The sequence below is a fragment of the Caretta caretta genome, chromosome 1 (genome assembly GCF_965140235.1).
Source record: "Caretta caretta isolate rCarCar2 chromosome 1, rCarCar1.hap1, whole genome shotgun sequence".
NCBI classification, from domain to species: Eukaryota; Metazoa; Chordata; order Testudines; family Cheloniidae; genus Caretta; species Caretta caretta.
In genome coordinates this window covers 160,582,537-160,603,964 of record NC_134206.1, presented here as the reverse complement: position 1 = coordinate 160,603,964, position 21,428 = coordinate 160,582,537, and the positions used below count along the sequence as shown (strand labels likewise).

At 42.5% G+C, this 21,428-nt stretch overlaps 2 protein-coding genes across 4 annotated transcripts in view; one reads left to right on the top strand and one right to left on the bottom strand.

Moving 5' to 3' along the window:
* Window positions 1-21,428, bottom strand: part of DSCAM (DS cell adhesion molecule) — a 645,287-nt gene that overhangs the window by 443,605 nt on the left and 180,254 nt on the right. The window lies entirely within an intron of this gene.
* On the top strand, window positions 8,537-10,324 carry LOC142070996 (uncharacterized). The gene is made up of 2 exons (XM_075125116.1): window positions 8,537-9,394; window positions 9,783-10,324. Exons 1-2 carry the CDS (start codon window positions 8,815-8,817, stop codon window positions 10,322-10,324), a joined length of 1,122 nt encoding a protein of 373 aa, XP_074981217.1. The 5' UTR covers window positions 8,537-8,814.

Below are 21,428 nucleotides of genomic sequence, written 5' to 3'. Positions count from 1 at the left end.
ATTCCCTCCAGAATGGCCATGAAGTCTCTCTGTACAGCAAGCATCAGTCTCTCTGAAGGCACAGGGTATTTTATCTCTATGAGAGAATTGGTGTCCAACACCCAAGGGTCTAGGGATATGAGTTTAAATCTAATCCACACCTACAGCCCACCTCATCACCCAACAGGTTTTAGTAACTGCTTTTTCTTCATTTCCTTTTTAGATAGGTTCTTAACAGGCAGACATGGCTATTCATAGTTCTTTCCTATATTAACCTCTTGGCCCCCTTCCTAGATCCAAGCCAGTCACCAGAAGAGATTCTGAGGAGAGAGTATGAAGTAGGATAAACCCACAGTTGCCCTTTATGTAATAAGTGTCTTAAGATTTGTGGGTATAATACTAGTTTAGTGAGAGGCATATTTCTGTCCATTTCCTTGGAAGTTCCCCATTACTCACACTGGAATGTCAGTTTGGGAGATGGCGATTTGGTGGATAGGGGAGGGAATCGTTTATACTTCATTCAGGGCCGGTGGGGAGCGGAGAATAAAAAAGGCAGCAACATTTTTGTGTGTTCCGCAGGGTGCAAGGCCAGGCATTTTACATGTGGCCTATGAATCTGAATTGAGAATATCCACTCTAAAGGACATGGCAAGAAAAAGAAATGCAATTGACCAAAACTCATATAAAGAGTCACAGACATCAATAAGTGAGTAGTTCTCTCTCGCACATTATTATGGGTATCTTCCTCTCCACCAGGTGAATCAAAATATTTCTTAGTTTGGGCACATATTCTGTAGTTCTTCTATATACCCTAAGTTAGTGACTCGGATTGATGACTGTCTGATAAACTGGGCAGGAGAGGAGAGTGAATAAGAGATATTCTATTGTTCCTTTGAAACATATTATTCTGACTTTTAAATAATTTACAATATTTAGCAAAGACAACTTTACAATCTTTGCCCAATAATATTGATTAAGAAACTCAGTTCAACATTCAGAATCATATTTGTAATCACCACAATACTGGGCCTCTTTCACCGCAGGCAATGAGATTAGAAGTATAACACATGAAATACAATGAGGGGTCATGTCCTCACATACAGTACATCCATAGAGAATTAGGTAGTTGTTTTTATTCTGATCAACATCCCAGGATTCATTTAATGTTAATATTCAGCACTATAAAATAATCTTCAAGGTTAGAGCAAGGATTCAGTTTAGTGTTATAACCAAGACCTATGTACCTTGCAGCTAGATGGACAGAAATCCCCTAGTTTTTGCAAGGTGCCCTAATTTTTGCAGAACTCTAGTGCATCAGGCTGGACATTAAGTGTGAAAATGAATAATATAATGAATACAATGTCCCATGTTATTTATTTTTATATTAGATTTGATGTGTTTAACTCTGACCCTACATTTGAAATTTTCAGTGGGACACGGATGTTTATACTGACCAAGCTAACTGCACTGAAGGGGCTGTGAAGGGGGAAGCATGGAAGTTGAAGCAGTTGGGTAAGGGAGCACTCTAGAATGCATGGGAGACTTTGGAATTGTGAGATAAGTACATGGGTTGGATGTTTATGTCAAAATGGTCATTAGTGAAACAATAATGGTTAGAGGGACTAGTTACATGTGTAAAGAACTTGTCTAATATAGAACTATTGACTTCAGTGGGACCACTCATGTGCCTAAAGATTAAATATATGCCTTGGTGTTAGAGGGATCAGAGCCAAATGAAGAAATGGTACTGACAAGGCACATATACTGTAACTTCAGTTAAAGGAGAATGTTTTTAAGTGCATAGGAAATTTGAATAAGTAGGGCATCCGATATCTTAATTGTGGACCAGCTTTCACATATACATATGGAAGAGAATCGTAATGCCTCGCTTTTCTTTTCTGGGTGGAAGATTGCCATAGACCTCAGACTGAGCTCCAGTGGAACTTTGTAGATCCATGGAAAAAATACAGTAACTGAATCTTGGTCCGGTGAGGGCTCTTAGCCCCTCCCCACTAGTACATAAAGTAAAAAGAACAAAGACAAGAGTTGAATCACATTTTTCATGGTGTCATCAAGAGGCAACCACATGTAACGTTTTAAGTTACATTTATCATTATGAAATTGTTCTTTGCTAGTTATGTCAAACTAAAAGGATTGTTTGTAAGAACACCGAACTTATTTTTTAAAGCATATATTGTAGTTGCATTACTTTCATTTATTCTGCATTCTAAAGAAAGCAAAGAGATTTAAGAGTTTCATTTAAAATAATTTAATATCAGAATTTTTGCAGATTTCAGGAAAACATTCTTTTTGGCTGGTCAAAAAAACTGGTTGCATATGATTTAGGAATAATTTAACTACTAGTGTCCAAATCCACACTCAGCTAGTTTGGGAACCAGACACCTTAAAAATCTACATAAACTGAAAATATTACTGCCGATTCATATTATTTAGTTTACAGTAGCACCAAGAGATACCAGTCAAGATGAAGGGGGCACTTCTACTAGGTATTTTACAAAAACAGAGTAAGAGAGATCTCTTCAATGGCCACTCTGTGAAAACCTAATTCACTACACTGAGCAGTTACTCAAGCAAGTAGTTCCATTTAAGTCAATGGGACTAACCATGTGATTAACTTCTCATCAGTGGAAGTAAGGTGTTCAGAATTTGATATCAAGTCAATGCCACTGAAGTGAAGTAACCCTACCTGCACCCAATTTGCTGCAATACTTTTATTTTTAAAAGAATGGCAAGGGTTTTTCCCCCCTACAATCAAAATAAAGTGGCATATTTAAATTCCACATTCTGTATCTAGATTATGACATGTTTACAAGGGAGCAAACATAAATGGGATGGCCAGAGGAAACAATATTGCTTATAATACTGTATTTTTCCCCAGAAGACATAAAAGCTAAGAAGGTGGTGTGTGTTTTGTTTTCTAGGTTTGTTTAAACATTTTGTTCCCTTTTAATCCTGACTAACCAGAAGGCTATTTAGGCACCTGCTAGGTGAAATATCTCATTTCTCTAGAAGGAAAGGATTTCAGCATTTTGCTTGCCAATTCAGCTAATGTTTAATTCATTGCCTTGTCTGCTAGCTAGATTAAAAGAAAGAACATTTATCAACAGGAGGGAGCAGTAAAATACAACCTCATGCTCTGATCCTAATTTACAAGATGATCCAGTTCCAACTTCTTGATAAAAGATGTATTTGAAGGGAGGCCCAACTTGTGATTGCAAACCATAAAAAAAAAAAAAAAAACGACTGGGACACAAACATAACTGATGATAAATCCTTTAGGCAAAGTACAATTTATGATCTAGTTAAAATGGAATATCCTGGCACCTAATGTCATCATAGTGCTAATGGGATATATCTGTTGCAACAAACTGCATTGTCCATAAAATACATTATTTTGCTAGTTTCCTATTTCTGAGCTTGCCTCTGGCTTTACTCTAGGCAGGGACTAATAACAGTTATTTTTGCACAGTATTTTGCAGAGTTCATGTATTCAGCACCACTCTAAGAACAGGTACTTTGGAACAAAAATCACTGCATAGATCAAATCTGCAGATTTACATGTCCAATGGGGAGCTACAGAGAAAGAGGAGAAGTATAAGGAAACGCTTTTTAGGGATTTGGGTCTATTTTTGAGCCATAACAAAGAGGTGATTAATCATAGTGTGTCATGGAGCAAGTCATGCAATGCAGTACGTGTATGAGAGGTAGGCATCAAGAGAATTACTGGTCATGACTTTCCTAATGAAAAGCTGTTTCCGCCAAACTGGAGAATATAACTGATGTGCTAATTTTTAAGATCTATGATTTCTATCATAATAGTTCAGAGTTTTGATGGCAACACCTCTTGTTTATGTTTTATGAGTTCCAAAATTCTGGCATATTCCTTAAACGCTCACCCTTCAAAATTTTATTGATTTTTATAGTTCTGATTAGGCAGTTTGATTCAGCTCTATGGGAAGCAAACTTTCATATCTGTATATGAACACTACATGATATTTTGAGCATACAAAAAAAAATGACAAATACAAATTGTTGTCAGCTCACATACCTGGAAGGCTGACATCTAGAAAACTACTGAACTGCTATGATTTCTACAATATAATGACATTGCATCATATAGAAGAATCATAGAATCATAGAAGATTAGGATTGGAAGAGACCTCAGAAGGTCATCTAGTCCAACCCCTTGCTCAAAGCAGGACCAACCCCAACTAAATCATCCCAGCCAGGGCTTTGTCAAGCCGGGCCTTAAAAATCTCTAAGGATGGAGATTCCATCACCTCCGTAACCCATTCCAGTGCTTCACCACCTTCCTAGTGAAATAGTGTTTCCTCATATCCAACCTAGACCTCCCCCACTGCAACTTAAGACCATTGCTCCTTGTTCTGTCATCTGCCACCACTGAGAACTAACTCCATCCTCTTTGGAACCCCCCTTCAGGTAGTTGAAGGCTGCTATCAAATCCCCCCTCACTCTTCTCTCCTGCAGACTAAACAAGCCCAGTTCAGCTTCTCCTCATAAATCATGTGCCCCAGCCCCCTGATCATTTTCATTGCCCTCTGCTGGACTCTCCAATTTTGTCCACATCCTTTCTGTAGTGGGGCCCCCAAAGCAGGGCACAATACTCCAGATGTGGCCTCACCAGTGCCGAATAGAGGGGAATAATCACTTCCCTTGATCTACTTCCAATGCTGCTACTAATGCAGGCCAATATGCTGTTAGCCTTTCTGGCAATGAGGGCACTCTGCAGACTCATATCCAGCTTCTCATCCATTGTAATCCCCAGGTGCTTTTCTGCAGAACTGCTGCTTAGCCAGTCGGTCCCCAGCCTGTAGCGGTGCATGGGATTCTTTCTTCCTAAGTGCAAGACTCTGCACTTGTCCTTGTTGAACCTCATCAGATTCTTTTGGCCCAATCCTCCAATTTGCCTAGGTGACTCTGGACCCTATCCCTACCCTCCAGTGTATCTGCCTCTCCCCCCGCCACCCACTTTAGTGTCATCTGCGAATTTGCTAAGGGTGTAATCCATCCCATCATCCAGATTGTTAATAAAGATATTGAACAAAACCAGCCCCAGGACCGACCCATGGGATACTCCACTTGATACTGGCTGCCAACTAGACATGGAGCCATTGATCACTACCCGTTGAGCCCGACAATCTAGCCAGCTTTCTATCCACCACATAGTCCATTCATCCAATCCGCACTTTTTTAACTTGCTGGCAAGAATACTGTGGGACACCATATCAAAAGCTTTGCTGTACCACCTGATAGAAAAAGCTGGCAAATATATAAATAAAGAACGTAGTGTAGGGGGTAAAATACCAAAAACTACTGAATTCTATTTTGTTACCCATTTTTTCCACTGTTTTTATTTTAATATAATGGAGTCTTTGTTGATATTGCAAAATGAAAGCGGGGGAAAAAAATGGCGCTAAGGGGAAGGGAAAACCTTGCAGGTTTCATTTACTCTTCAGTCATTAAGTACATCCTTTCCCAAGTAGATTTTACCAAGAGAGATGTGGGTATGTTTCTGGAATGTTCCAGAAATTCAAAATAAAGTAACAAAACTGAATGAACTCTACACCTGTAAGGGTTCAGATTAAGAGTTTTTCCTATTCCCTCTCTCCATTCACAGCCTGGCTACAGCTTACTCCATCTTCGCCATTACTTTCCAAAAGAGCCTCTTCTCAGTTCTCAAAAATTGATTGTATGTAACTGAATTGTATGTAATTGTATGTAATTCTGTTTAGGTTCATCTATCATTCGAAGAAAGGAAAATAATTAGTGGACTCCTTTTTGTTTTCTGCATGATATCTGCACCAGGCACCTCCTCAGACTCCCTAGCCCCCACACTTCCCAAGAAACACCAGCAAACACAAAATCATAATGCACCATGCCCTGATTCCACAACCACAGAAATAGCTATTGAATCCATCCCTAATGGCAGCATCAGTCACTAGAAATTAAAATGTTATTATTTAATAGTTTTCTAGCCTTTGACGATAACCTTCGAAATAAGGCCTGAATGGAAACTGACGCTGTGTTATTTTTCTGAGTCTGAAGTACCATGAAGCAATTACTCTGAAGTGTCACAGGTAACATACAAAAAATTAAACTATTAACAAAGCTGATAATTTAATGTGAGTTTTTGGGTTTCATATTCATATCTATGGGGTATTAATTCTGAAACACAAAGTTGTTAAAATTTCAACTTTGTTAGCTATTTCCTTGCTGATCTTTTTATCAGAATTATGCAGCCAACATGCGCATCTCAGAAGCACCATTCCCATATCCCCCCCCCATTGTCAAAACCCCCATTCGCCCACATCTTCAGATTTCCCTCACAAGTTCTCTAATTTAGCTATGCATTGCCAATGGACAAATCTACACCATATTGAAAACTGGCAATGTGAGGACAGAGTCAAATAACTAGATTATAATATAAAATAGGTAGAACAGGGCCTATTGTTGTGGCTGTATTGCTCATTTTCAAATTAAATTAATTTAAATCCTCCATTTTTGAATTTAAAAGAAGCTGCTGAGGAAATGCTTGTATGCCGCACCAGAGCACTTCAGAATGCTGGGACCTCAATGCAGAATTTAGGTCCAGTTTGCCACCATGTACACTGAGCTTTGACTGTAAGCAGGATACAAGTACTTCCTTCTCCTAATGTCAAGGGATTAAGAACAAGAGCAGTCAAAAAAAGCAATGCAAACAGCATTCTACGGGGAATCCAAGCCTGTCTCCGTTAGACAGCAGTGAAAGTAAGCCAGTCCGGTCTGGTCCGGCGTACTGGCAAGAGCTGGTATGCCGTGCCAGACTGGACCAGCTTTCCCAGGCTGGTGATTTAAAGGGCCCGGGGCTCCCTGCAGTGGCCAGAGCCCCTGGCCCTTTAAAGTGCCGTCCGAGCCCCACTGCTGGAACCCCAGTGTAGTGGCGGCAGGGCTCGGGCGGTGATTTAAAGGGACTGGTGCTCCCCGCAGTGGCCGGAGCCCTGGGCCCTTTAAATCTCCACCCAAGCCCAGGGGTAGTGGCGGCAGCGGGAGCCCCTGGGACTCCGTCGGTGATTTAAAGGGCCCGGAGCTCTGCTGCGATAGTGGCGGCCGGAGCCCCAGGTCCTTTAAATTGCCCCTGAGCCACGGGACTCCCAGCCACCTCTGCAGCTGGTAGCTCCGGGGGTGATTTAAAGGGCCCAGGTACTAAGGGCCCCACCAATCCCAGTTGAGGCCACGCCCACTGCTCAGGACTCCAGCGTACCGGTAAGTCCTTTAAATTACTTTCACCCCTGCCATTAGAGGGAATGATTCTTCAAAAGCCATGCAGCATGTTGTTACTGCATCAGGGGCACTTGCCATCAGCCTTTTGAAAATTACTTGCAGCGTCTTCTGCCAACACTAGCACTGTCTAATAAGATTTACTTCTACATTTTCATATTCCCTAATTTACCAGGAAGTTCTCCACTCAGTGGAATGGATCACAGAAACAGTGACTACTCAGATGATACTAAGGGTTTCTGTGGACTTTATACAGGTTTATTCCTGATTTTTCTTGTAGGATTATTATAAACAGAGGGCACTTGGGCTCATCCCACTGTGAGTTAAAGAAAACTTGAGGAGAGATTTTTTGACTATTTCTTTTACTCGTTCAGAAAAAGAACATGAGATATGCATGTTTTTTTTAAAAAAAAAATAAAAGGAGTGGAGAAGAGGACAATCCTTTACTCATTTATGTCATGATTGCCAAATACAAGATAAGCTCTCAAAATGGCAATACATATCTGGTAACTTTTCGACTTAAACTCTGACTGTTGTTCCAGTGCCATGCTGGAAGATACTTTGTTCCATTCTCCTTCTGTCAGGGTATCTAATACCTGCAACCACCATCATTACTCTGGGTGTCACCTCTTAGTCTTTAGTTAAGCCACCAGTCCATGGATAGCCAGAATGAGGAACTTGACAAATGTTTGCTTGCTGAAACAGGACCTTATATATGTCCATACTAAAGGACTGAGGACCAGATGAGCTATGAGAGTAGCAGCACCTAAATGATGATAATCTAGTACAATAAAACATCCCTAGCAGATTTCAGATACATGAAACTGTATCAAATTAAACATCTTTGAAACTTCAGGGATAAAATAAAGTCCTGGTTCTACATTAATTTCTTTCAGGCAGTAGTGTCTACAGCTGGGGACTGGGAATCAGGATTCCTGTGGGGAGTAGAAGCCCATTTACCAACGGGTTTTTCCCTTTCATCCATCTCCCTTTCATTCTCTACATTTAACAAAGGACCTACATTATACGCCTGTTTTTTCCCCTAAAATATTCATTCAGATGTTTCCCCTCAAGGGGATGGGACCACAGCAAACTACTAAAGAAAGCCTTGGAAACCATTAAAATCTGTCAACAATTGATCAAAATTAAATTAAAAATAAAATATATTTAAAACCATTAAGCCCTGGTCTACACTAGGACTTTAGATCGAATTTAGCAGCGTTAAATCGATTTAAACCTGCACCCGTCCACACAATGAAGCCCTTTATTTCGACTTAAAGGGCTCTTAAAATCGATTTCCTTACTCCACCCCTGACAAGTGGATTAGCGCTTAAATCGACGTTGCCGGCTCGAATTTGGGGTACTGTGGACACAATTCGATGGTATTGGCCTCCGGGAGCTATCCCAGAGTGCTCCATTCTGACCGCTCTGGACAGCGCTCTCAACTCAGATGCACTGGCCAGGTAGACAGGAAAAGAACCGCGAACTTTTGAATCTCATTTCCTGTTTGGCCAGCGTGGCAAGCTGCAGGTGACCATGCAGAGCTCATCAGCAGAGGTGACCATGATGGAGTCCCAGAATCGCAAAAGAGCTCCAGCATGGACTGAACGGGAGGTACGGGATCTGATCGCTGTTTGGGGAGAGGAATCCGTGCTATCAGAACTCCGTTCCAGTTTTCGAAATGCCAAAACCTTTCTGAAAATCTCCCAGGGCATGAAGGACAGAGGCCATAACAGGGACCCGAAGCAGTGCCGCGTGAAACTGAAGGAGCTGAGGCAAGCCTACCAGAAAACCAGAGAGGCGAACGGCCGCTCTGGGTCAGAGCCCCAAACATGCCGCTTCTATGATGAGCTGCATGCCATTTTAGGGGGTTCAGCCACCACTACCCCAGCCGTGTTGTTTGACTCCTTCAATGGAGATGGAGGCAATACAGAAGTAGGTTTTGGGGACGAAGAAGATGATGAGGAGGAGGTTGTAGATAGCTCACAGCAAGCAAGCGGAGAAACCGGTTTTCCCGACAGCCAGGAACTGTTTCTCACCCTAGACCTGGAGCCAGTACCCCCCGAACCCACCCAAGGCTGCCTCCTGGACTCAGCAGGCGGAGAAGGGACCTCTGGTGAGTGTACCTTTTAAAATGCTATACATGGTTTAAAAGCAAGCATGTGAAAGGATTACTTTGCCCTGGCATTTGCGGTTCTGCCTTTGCAAAAGGTTTCTGGGGAGGGCAGCCTTATTTCGTCCTTCATGGTAGGACACTTTACCACTCCAGGCCAGCAACACGTACTGGGGAATCACTGTAGAACAAAGCATTGCAGTGTATGTTTGCTGGCATTCAACCAAAATCCGTTCACGCGGTGGGAGGAGGCAAAATGCGACCTTGTAACGAAAGCACATGTGCTATGTATGTAATGTTAACTTTCAAGGTTTACCCTGAAAGAGTGTAGCCACTGTTTTATAAAATGTGTCTTTTTAAATACCGCTGTCCCTTTTTTTTTCTCCACCAGCTGCATGTGTTTCAATGATCACAGGATCTTCTCCTTCCCAGAGGCTAGTGAAGCTTAGAAAGAAAAAAAAACGCACTCGCGATGAAATGTTCTCCGAGCTCATGCTGTCCTCCCACACTGACAGAGCACAGACGAATGCGTGGAGGCAAATAATGTCAGAGTGCAGGAAAGCACAAAATGACCGGGAGGAGAGGTGGAGGGCTGAAGAGAGTAAGTGGCGGGCTGAAGAGAGTAAGTGGCGGGCTGAAGACAGGGCTGAAGCTCAAAGGTGGCGGCAGCGTGATGAGAGGAGGCAGGATTCAATGCTGAGGCTGCTGCAGGACCAAACCAGTATGCTCCAGTGTATGGTTGAGCTGCAGCAAAGGCAGCTGGAGCACAGACTGCCACTGCAGCCCCTCTGTAACCAACCGCCCTCCTCCCCAAGTTCCATAGCCTCCACACCCAGACGCCCAAGAACACGGTGGGGAGGCCTCCGGCCAACCAGCCACTCCCCCACAGAGGATTGCCCAAAAAAAAGAAGGCTGTCATTCAATAAATTTTAAAGTTGTAAACTTTTAAAGTGCTGTGCTTAAAGTGCTGTGTGGCATTTTCCTTCCCTCCTCCACCACCCCTCCTGGGATACCTTGGTAGTCATCCCCCTATTTGTGTGATGAATGAATAACGAATGCATGACTGTGAAGCAGCAATGACTTTATTGGCTCTGCAAGCAATGATTAAAGGGAGGAGGGGAGGGTGGTTAGCTTACAGGGAAGTAGAGTGAACCAAGGGGCGGGGGGGTTCATCAAGGAGAAACAAACAGAACTTTTACACCGTAGCCTGGCCAGTCATGAAACTGTTTTTCAAAGCTTCTCTGATGCGTACCGCGCCCTCCTGTGCTCTTCTAACCGCCCTGGTGTCTGGCTGCGCGTAACCAGCAGCCAGGCGATTTGCCTCAACCTCCCACCCCGCCATAAACGTCTCCCCCTTACTCTCACAGATATTGTGGAGCACACAGCAAGCAGTAATAACAGTAGGAATATTGGTTTCGCTGAGGTCTAAGCGAGTCAATAAACTGCGCCAGCGCGCCTTTAAACGTCCAAATGCACATTCTACCACCATTCTGCACTTGCTCAGCCTGTAGTTGAACAGCTCCTGACTACTGTCCAGGCTGCCTGTGTACGGCTTCATGAGCCATGGCATTAAGGGGTAGGCTGGGTCCCCAAGGATAACTATAGGCATTTCAACATCCCCAACAGTTATTTTCTGGTCTGGGAATAAAGTCCCTTCCTGCAGCTTTTGAAACAGACCAGAGTTCCTGAAGATGCGAGCATCATGCACCTTTCCCGGCCATCCCACGTTGATGTTGGTGAAACGTCCCTTGTGATCCACCAGAGCTTGCAGCACTATTGAAAAGTACCCCTTGCGGTTTATGTACTCGGCGGCTTGGTGCTCCGGTGCCAAGATAGGGATATGGGTTCCATCTATGGCCCCACCACAGTTAGGGAATCCCATTGCAGCAAAGCCATCCACTATGACCTGCACATTTCCCAGGGTCACTACCCTTGATATCAGCAGATCTTTGATTGCGTGGGCTACTTGCATCACAGCAGCCCCCACAGTAGATTTGCCCACTCCAAATTGATTCCCAACTGACCGGTAGCTGTCTGGCGTTGCAAGCTTCCACAGGGCTATCGCCACTCGCTTCTCAACTGTGAGGGCTGCTCTCATCTTGGTATTCATGCGCTTCAGGACAGGGGAAAGCAAGTCACAAAGTTCCATGAAAGTGCCCTTACGCATGCGAAAGTTTCGTAGCCACTGGGAATCGTCCCAGACCTGCAACACTATGCGGTCCCACCAGTCTGTGCTTGTTTCCCGAGCCCAGAATCGGCGTTCCACAGCATGAACCTGCCCCATTAGCACCATGATGCATGCATTGGCAGGGCCCATGCTTTCAGAGAAATCTGTGTCCATGTCCTGATCACTCACGGGACCGCGCTGACGTCGCCTCCTCGCCCGGTATCGCGTTGCCATGTTCTGGTGCTGCATATACTGCTGAATAATGCGTGTGGTGGTTAATGTGCTCCTAATTGCCAAAGTGAGCTGAGCGGGCTCCATGCTTGCCGTGGTATGGCGTCCGCACAGAAAAAAGGCGCGGAACGATTGTCTGCCGTTGCTCTGACGGAGGGAGGGGCGACTGACGACACGGCTTACAGGGTTGGCTTCAGGGAGCTAAAATCAACAAAGGGGGTGCCTGTACATCAAGGAGTATTTCAGGCAGGACTGCACGGAGGGTTCCAATAAGAAATGGTGCACCTAAGTTATCGTTGTTATTGGAACAAGGAGGTTAGCCTGGCCTCTGATTGATACATGGCTAGATTTACCTCGCTGCACCTTCTCTGTGAGTGACTGCAGTGTGACCTAGAGGAATGAGTCCCCTAGACAGGGGAGGAGGCAAATGAGTACAAAACAAATCTGGTCTATTTCTTGTTTTGACCCACTCCATCTATCTTTTACATCTTTGGCTGGCAGCAGACGGTGCAGAAGGACTGCATGCCATCCACATCTCATGGCTGCTTGGCAGAAGATGGTACAGTACGCCTGCTAGCCATCCCCATCTCTTGCCTGCCTGGCAGAAGATGGTGCAATACGACTGCTAGCAATCCTCATCTCTTGCCTGCCTGGCAGAAGATGGTACAGTACGACTGCTAGCAGTCCGTATCGCCTGCCTGCTCACCATAAGACGGTTCAATAGGACTGACTGCAGGACTAAAGAGAATGACCTGGTCAAGTCACTCCAAATTTAGTCCCTGCGCCCATGTCTGCCCAGGCGCTCCCAGCCGACGCGGCCAGGAGCACCTCGGACACGATGAGGACGACTACCAGTCGTATTGCACCGTCTGCTGCCAGAAGGCAAGGGGTTGCTGCTACTGTGCAGCAAAGCCGTACCGCGTCTGCCAGCACCCAGGAGACATAGGGTGACGGTTACCTGAGCGGGCTCCATGCTTGCTGTGGTATGGCGTCTGCACAGGTAACTCAGGAAAAAAGGCGCGAAATGATTGTCTGCCCTTGCTTTCACGGAGGGAGGGAGGGAACGGGGGCCTGACGACACGTACCCAGAACCACCCGCGACAATGTTTTAGCCCCATCAGAGCGCTCCATTGTGACTGCTCTGGACAGCACTCTCAGATGCCCGATTGTTTGCCATTGCTCTGACGCTGGGAGGGGCGCTTACAGGGTTGGCTTCAGGGAGCTAAAATCAACAAAGGGGGTGGCTTTACATCAAGGAGTATTTCAGGCAGGACTTCACAGAGGGTTCCAATAAGAAATGGTGCACCTAAGTTATTGTCCTTATTGGAGCAAGAAGGTTAGCCTGGCCTCTGATTGATACATGGCTAGATTTACCTCGCTGCACCTTGACTGCAGTGTGATCTAGAAGAATGAGTCCCCTAGACAGGGGAGGGGGGGGAAGCAAATGAGTACAAAACAAATCTGGTCTATTTCTTGTTTTGACCCACTCCATCTATCTTTTACATCTTTGGCTGGCAGCAGACGGACTGCATGCCATCCACATCTCATGACTGCTCGGCAGAAGATGGTACAGCACGACTGCTAGCAGTCCGTATCGCCTGCCCGCTCACCATAAGACGGTTCAATAGGACTGACTGCAGGACTAAAGAGAATGACCTGGTCAAGTCACTCCAAATTTAGTCCCTGTGCCCATGTCTGCCCAGGCGCTCCTGATCGACCTCACAGAGGCGACCAGGAGCACCTCAGACATGACGATGACGGCTACCAGTCGTACTGTACCGTCTGCTGCCACAAGGCAAGGGGTTGCTGCTACTGTGTAGCAATGCCGTACCGCGTCTGCCAGCACCCAGGAGACATAGGGTGACGGTTACCTGAGCGGGCTCCATGCTTGCCATGGTATGGCGTCTGCACAGGTAACTCAGGAAAAAAGGCGCGAAATGATTGTCTGCCCTTGCTTTCACGGGGGGAGGGAGGGAACGGGAGGCTGACGATATGTACCCAGAACCACCCGCGACAATGTTTTAGCCCCATCAGGCATTGGGATCTCAACCCAGAATTCCAATGGGCAGCGGAGACTGCGGGAACTGTGGGATAGCTACCCACAGTGCAACGCTCCGGAAGTCGACGCTTGCCTCGGTACTGTGGAAGCGCTCCGCCGAGTTAATGCACTTAATGCACTTAGAGCATTTACTGTGGGGACACACACACTCGAATTTATAAAACCGATTTCTAAAAAACCGACTTCTATAAATTCGACCTTATTCCGTAGTGTAGACATACCCTAAGATATTAAAATCCATCAATTGTTAATTAAAAACATTAAAACAGTCTACTTTGGTGCAACAGCCACCACAATACAGGAGTTCTACATTTGGTTGCTTATCACATATTTTGATAGGTCACATCACACATTGGCAAGTATGAGGACTGAGCGACCTGAGACCTACTCTCAATTCTGGATCTGCAGAAGGCTCAAGGTACTGCACAGCCAGTTCATTAACTGCTGGAGTGCAGTTGCTATTTCTATTTGTTATTTGCACTGGCTGATCTTCCTTCTTGCTCCCTTTTTCCACAATACAATTATTTCTCTTGATAGGTGACACTGTTCACCTCCTTTAGGTTCTTTCCATCAATTTAGATATACTATTTTCTTCTATCATGTGGCCACCTTCTATGACCTTCAGTATATAAACAATGATACTGAGGGCAATTGAACAATGCTTTTCTTCAGAAAATGTAGAATATAATAAAGCGTCCTTGCCAGAGAATGCGGTGATACTGCATTAATATAAACAAGATAATTATGCACCATAGCAAAACATGGAAGTCTTATTTGTAGCCTTCTCTAGGAGCGTGTGAGTGCACAATCACTGCCCTCTTCCAGTCTGCTCTAAGTGCTGCATAGGCCGAAGGCTAACACATGAAGAAAGGTGATATTCATAGGAATCCCAGGTGTGTGGAGAAAAATATTAACTAGAAGTAGGGAAAAGGGAACAGGAAGGTGAAATTAACATTAGTTAATGGCTGATCTCATCTACTGTTTCTGATAGGCCTTAAACAGCTTGCCACATTCTAGTGACTTAACACAGTAACAGGGGTGCGCATGTGCTGCTTGCTGCAGTTAAAAGCCTGTGATCCAGTCGGACTGAGAGTTGCAGTTGTGGTAGTGGCCGTGAGTAGAAGAGACAGAATGCAGGGAGGGTGAGAGAGAAATGATTTTAGGATAATCCTTAGAGGGAAGCTTCAGAGGCTGGATTTCAGACTTTTACAATTGTGATTTTTGGATTGGTGCCTAGTTGTGAGTCAGTTTATGATTGACAGAGCTCTGAAATGGGAATGTCTACAATGATATGACAACCTGCCACCACCAGCAAAGTAAGAAGGTGCTGCTGAGTTAATAAGCATGGGAGCCTTTAAAGAAACAAACACAACAAACAAAAACGGGTAGGGAAGAACTTAAGGTGATAAACAAAAAAATACACAGAACTCTGCCCTCTGTCTCAAAAACCAAACCAAGATGATAACCTTTTCTTCCACAATGGATTATTGATCCCTCCTTCATAGATTCCAAATCCAGAAGGGACCATTGTGATCATGTAGTCTGACCTGCTGTATGGCACAGGCCACAGACCTTCACCAAAATAATTCCTAGACCAGAGCTTTTAGAAAAAAAAATCCAATCTTGATTTAAAAATTGCCATCAATGGAGAATCCACTAAAACCCTTAGTAAGTTGTTCCAATGGTTAATTACTCTGACTATTAAAAAATTAACACCTTTTTTCCAGTCTAAATTTGTCTAATTTCAACTTCTAGCCACTGGATTGTGTTGAATCTTTCTCTGCTAGATGGAAGAGCCCATTATTAAATATTTGCTCCCCATGTAGATACTTCTAGCCTGAGATCAAGTCACTCCTTAACCTTCTGTTTATTAAGCTAAATAGATCGAGCTCTTTGAATCTATAACTATGAGGCATACTTTCTAATCCTTTAATCATTCTTATGGCTCTTCTCTGAACCCTCTCCAATTTATCAACATCCTTCTTGAATTTTGGACACCAGAACTGGACAGAGCATTCCAGCGGCGGTCACACCAATGCCAAATACAGAAGTAAAATAACCTCTTTACTTCTACTTGAGATTCCTGTTTATATATCCAAGGATTGCATTAGCTCTTTTGAACACAGTGTGACACTGGGAGCTCGTGTTCAGCTGATTATCCCCCTCAACTCCAAACCTTTTTCAGAGTCACTGTTTCCCAGGATAGAGTCCCCCATCCAGTAAGTATAACCTACAATCTTTGTTCCCAGGAGTATATACTTACATTTAGCTGTAGTAAAACACATATTGTTTGCTTGCACCCAGTTTACCAAGTGATCCAGATCGCTCTGTATCAGTGACCTGTCCTCTATTATTTACCCCTACCTCAATCTTTGTGACAACTGCAAACTTTATCAGTGAAGGTTTTGGTTCTTTTTCCAGGTCATTAATAAAAATTTTAAATAGGGTAGGGCCAAGAACTGCAGCACACCCATTCAATGATGATTCCCTGTTTACAATTACATGTTGAGACTTATCAGTTAGCCAGCATTTAATCTATTTAATGTATGATATGTTAATTTTTAATTAAAAAACTAGAATATAAATATCATGTGGCACCAAGTCAAATGCCTTACAGATGTCTAAATATATTACAGCAACACTATTACCTTTATCAACCAAAGTTGTAATCTCATCAAAAAAAGGTATCAAGTTAGTTTGAGAGGATCTATTTTCCATAAAACCATGTTTATTATTTTATTAATTATATTGCCCTCCTTTAAATTCTTTATTGATAGAGTTACCCTTTTAAAATATTGGTACAATGAATAGCTGTCTCTGAGCCCTCTGGAACTTCCAATATTCCAAGATGTACTGAAAATCATCATTAATGGTTCCATGAGCTGATCAGCCAGATCTTTTAAAAACTCTTGGATCAAATTATCTGGACCTGTCGATTTAAAAATGTCTGACTTTAGTAGCTGCTGTTTAACATCCTCCTGAGTTACTAGTGGAATAGAAAGAGTGTCATCACCATCATATGATATGACCACATTGTTTGTTTTTTTCCCAAGGGAACAGAAATATTTATTGGACACTACTGCCTTTTCTGCATTATTATTGATAATTCTACCATTTTCATCTAGTAATGGATTGATACCATTGTTAGGATGCTTTTTGTTCTGAATATATTTAAAGAATTTATACAAAGAAAATATTTCTTCATACTGAACTACTCTTTGAACCCTAAACATCACTGTGTCCCTATGACCTAGGATAGCAGCTTTTTTGTAGTGGCATGGAGTGTGTGGACCATAGACAACTATGTTAAATATGTAAAATTATTACTAATATCCATCTTTAATTTTGACATATCCAATATGCTAGGGTACACCCTGCTTATAGTTACTGCTAAGGAGTTAAGTTCTCAGATTGATTTGTTGTTTTTCCTAAGAGAAAACTCAAGATCTGAAATAGTGTAATTTGTAATGTAAGATACAGGTGCCATTATGAGTCATTATTACCTCAGGAAACAGGTGCCTAGTAGTGGGAACTTGTGGTTCAATGGGATAACGACGCTGCATTATCTCAGTAATGGTGCTGCAGAACATGTGTCACCACAGCATCCTGTTTGATGTGAAAGACAGTTTTCAAAATATCGCAGCTGGACAAGTCTTTCCCCTCTTTGGTCTACATATTTACCGAAAGTGTTGCAGAAGTCTGAGCTAAAGAAGCATCTACATCATCTAAAGAAGCAACTATTGTACACTGACCATTATACACTTTATTTGCCATGCTACTCCATCACTTTATTTTTTCAAAATAATGAGCAACTGTATAAAATGTATGCATGAGCGTGCTGCATAGTTCGGGTTCGGCTGATATATTGGAAAAACATGAATATATAGCAATTCTCTAATCATAATCCAGGTTAGAGCCTGATTAGATAAGTGTAAAATATCAAAACAGGTCACAAAATAATTTCATTGAGTTAAACAGAGTTATGCTGTGACTACTCACTGTATTTCACATAGACAGTCACTTGTCATCATTGCAACTTTCCTGGACGTTTTCAGGACATTAGACTGAGGACAAATAATTCTGAGTCAGTCTCACAACAGAAATACTCAAAATCTGGTGGATTACACAATCTCTGTCTCATAGCGTCAGATTATCCAGAAGGCTTCTGAAGTAGTGTTTTTATATATACAACAGGGCATATTTTTATTTTTTATTTTTTTATATTTTTAGTTTTACAAAATATTGATATTTCTCAGTTATCTTGTGGTTTGGTCCATCCAAATCATTCTTGGTGGCTCTATCCTGATATTCCTTGCTCCTGCTCTCATGTTCATTTAAGATTTCGCCATACCCCGTGTTGTGGGGGCTAGTTCGGTAAGGTGAGTCAGGGACCAGCCCACCTATGACAGGCTCTGCTAATGAGAATAAGCCAACCCAGATTCACCTGTGAGTAGTTAATTACCTAGGTAGCTGGGTGGCAGCTAATTAATTGGGAACACCTGAGCCTTATAAAGGGTTATGAGGGCTCAGACTGGAAGCCCCAAAACACAATAAAGAAGCTCCTGAGGAATGGGACTGCTCAGGAAGCTGGCTAGAGAGCTCATCAGAAAACAGGACCTAGGAAAGGTGCTCCTGAAGCGGATTCAAAAAGGGCTATATGTGGTAAAGGGCTGGTCCCAATGAAAGGACCTTACCACACAGCAGCATGAGGTCTAGGTCATTGGGAAACTACATACTACTCCAAAGGAGAGCTACAGAGGTTTGCCCTCTGCTGGGGCCCTGAGTCCAAGGAATGAACCTGTCCTCAGGTGATGGCAGAAGGCCTGACTCCAAAGATGGTCCCGGGTCAAGAGGGCCTTACTGGTGAAAGGAGAAAGATGATCTCAGGTGGGGAAGACAGACCAATATTAACTGTTCCCCTCTTCCTCAGTTTAGACACTGGGGGTGAAGAGTTGCTTGCATGTCTGTTTGGCCTTTGATTAAATAAATTAGACTCCTGAATGGGCATCGTTCACTATGTACAAGTCTTGTTAAACTTCCTGATAGCCCATAAGGGGGAACTGAGTCAGGGACATACCTGCCATTCCACACTGGGCCACCAGCGAGCATGTGGGGCCCCCTAGGGCTAACACAAGGGGAGGCTCTGAGGGTGAATGCCCACACTATAACACCCACCAATGACCACAGCTAGCATCTCTGCAGCACTTTTTACAATAAGCACCCTCCTGCCACCCATCTTTGACTGATTAATTTGGCTTTTTATCCCAGTTCTGCTTTTCTTATTTATACTGTTTAGGGATAAACATCGTTACATTGCCACTTGAGACAAAGTTATCTTTTGGAGCAGTATATGGACAATGTTATTTTCTGATCTATTCTATAGTTCCATGGAATAAGTTTATTGTTATTTCCTTTTTGATGTAATATACCAATGTATCCAATTTTTAACATAACAGTCCTCCATACACAATCTTTCTTTCTTCCCCCACCACAATTTCCATTCACATAATACGTTGTACTACAAAGCAACCTATTGAACCTGGATAAAAGCATAACCTTTTAACATACAGTTGAGCTTCACCTATTAGAAGCGGTATGGTTTACTTTCTTAGCAGCATCAATTTGCATACTGATAGCTCTCTTCCTCTTTTAATCACTACATATAAAGCTACCATCTTTCTGTAATAATTCCAGTGTACATCATGTATTATTTCTTTTGATGTGTTCAATCACTTGCAGCAGCTAATGAATTTTTCCCCCATACTCTTTTGTGCCAACATGAATGTTTGCAGGAAACGTGATTCCTTTATTTTTTCTAAAAATCAAAGAATACATATAGAGAGTCATTAATGGTTTCAAAAGAATTATATTGTTTTATGTTGAAAAAAACGACGTCTCACTCCCCTGGATTCTTGGGTTCTCTGCCACTTAAACGTGAAATAACTACAAAGTCAACAAATCCTCATTATTATTAATTACTCAGCACAGGGAACTGCATGCTAATGGTTTATAGTTTCACACGGAAGAAACAGATTATTCAGACAGAGTCAAGTGAAAGGAGTTTAGGGTCTGTTGGCTGATTGTGTCAGAATTTACCGCAGAAAGAATGTAAGAGATATAAGTTAATGAAAAAGAATAAATAAGGTATTCACAAGGTTAGGGGACCCATACAATCTCCCTCAAAGGTATCAATAAGACTACACTTTCTGCAAGCAAAAAAGAGTGGTAGTAGAAAACATAACTATTTTTATAAATGCTTAATGTTAGCATGCCATGTCTCACTGCACGCCCAGGGCCAAATAAACCATTAACTTTATTTCTTATTGGCAAGAGCACACAGAATTTATATGCAGAAGACTACGTATGTGCCTTTTTTTACAGAATGCACATTTATATCCCTATGTTATTAAATAGGTTAATTTAAAAATATTTTCTCTCCTCTCACAGCTTTTTGTTTTAATATATATTGCTAGTTTGAGGCTATTGTTTATATAAAATTTCTATGGCATTATCAAAACCAGTAGTTTAAAGTATGTTCAGTCCTTCAATTTTCCCCATCGCTACTCATCTCTCTATCTGTATTGGACATGCTGACCGACATAAGTGTGTGAAACTATGCATTACTGTCAATCTGCACATTAATGTAATGGATATTTTAAAAATATCAGAGCAAGGTATTTTCCCATTTTGCAGCCCAGTGAAATTGCACTTATGCTGAATTCTGTATTTTTACAAACCAGTGGAAATTCACAACTTTCCTAGTAAATGAAAAAAGCTGAATGCATGTATGAGATGGTGGGAAGAAGAGTAGGTTGTTATGGAAGCTGTCTTTTGTTTTCACTAAATAATCAATGTGATAACAGAAAATACCCCACCCTCTTTCTTTTTCAAATTAACCCCCTCCCCCATTCACTACCAGAGAATGAGAATTTTGTTTACCCAGATCTGTTCTACACATGGACTGAGAGTATCAAAGATGTGATACTCTTTCCAGTTTTGTCTCCCTATTGGTTCTATCATTAAGGCTGAACCTGCAAATATAAAATACTCAATGTCAGCATCTCTTGGTGGTTCGTCAGACTTGTTGCCACTGACTCACTAATTGACTGCGGTTTCTCCCGTTTCTGGGTCAGTAGGTTTCTTATATGTAGCTATTTTACAGGTAAGCATTAACTATAGCAGAACCCTTGTCTCTTAGTGCAGTGCTACTGTAGCTTGGTGAATAAGTACAGGAAAGAATTTAACACAGCATTCTCAAACATATTCCTTTTCATCTCCTATAATTTCCATTTTGAAAGACAAAATATTCCCACTTCAAACTTGAAGTTCTGCATTCCCTAACAAGTTTTTAAATTTCCTCATTAGAGTAACTGTGATGTTGACCCTGAGCTCTGTCTTCCACTTGCAGTAATTGTCTCTTTTCATGTTGAAAGGCAGAAGAGCACTAGTTGTGCAACATATCCATCCATGAAAAGAAGATGTAAAATCAGTCTCAGAGAGCCTAATCCATAAACTGGTATTCTCATTAATAGAGATATTTTCCCAAACAGAGTATTAACCCATTATGGATAACGCATTTG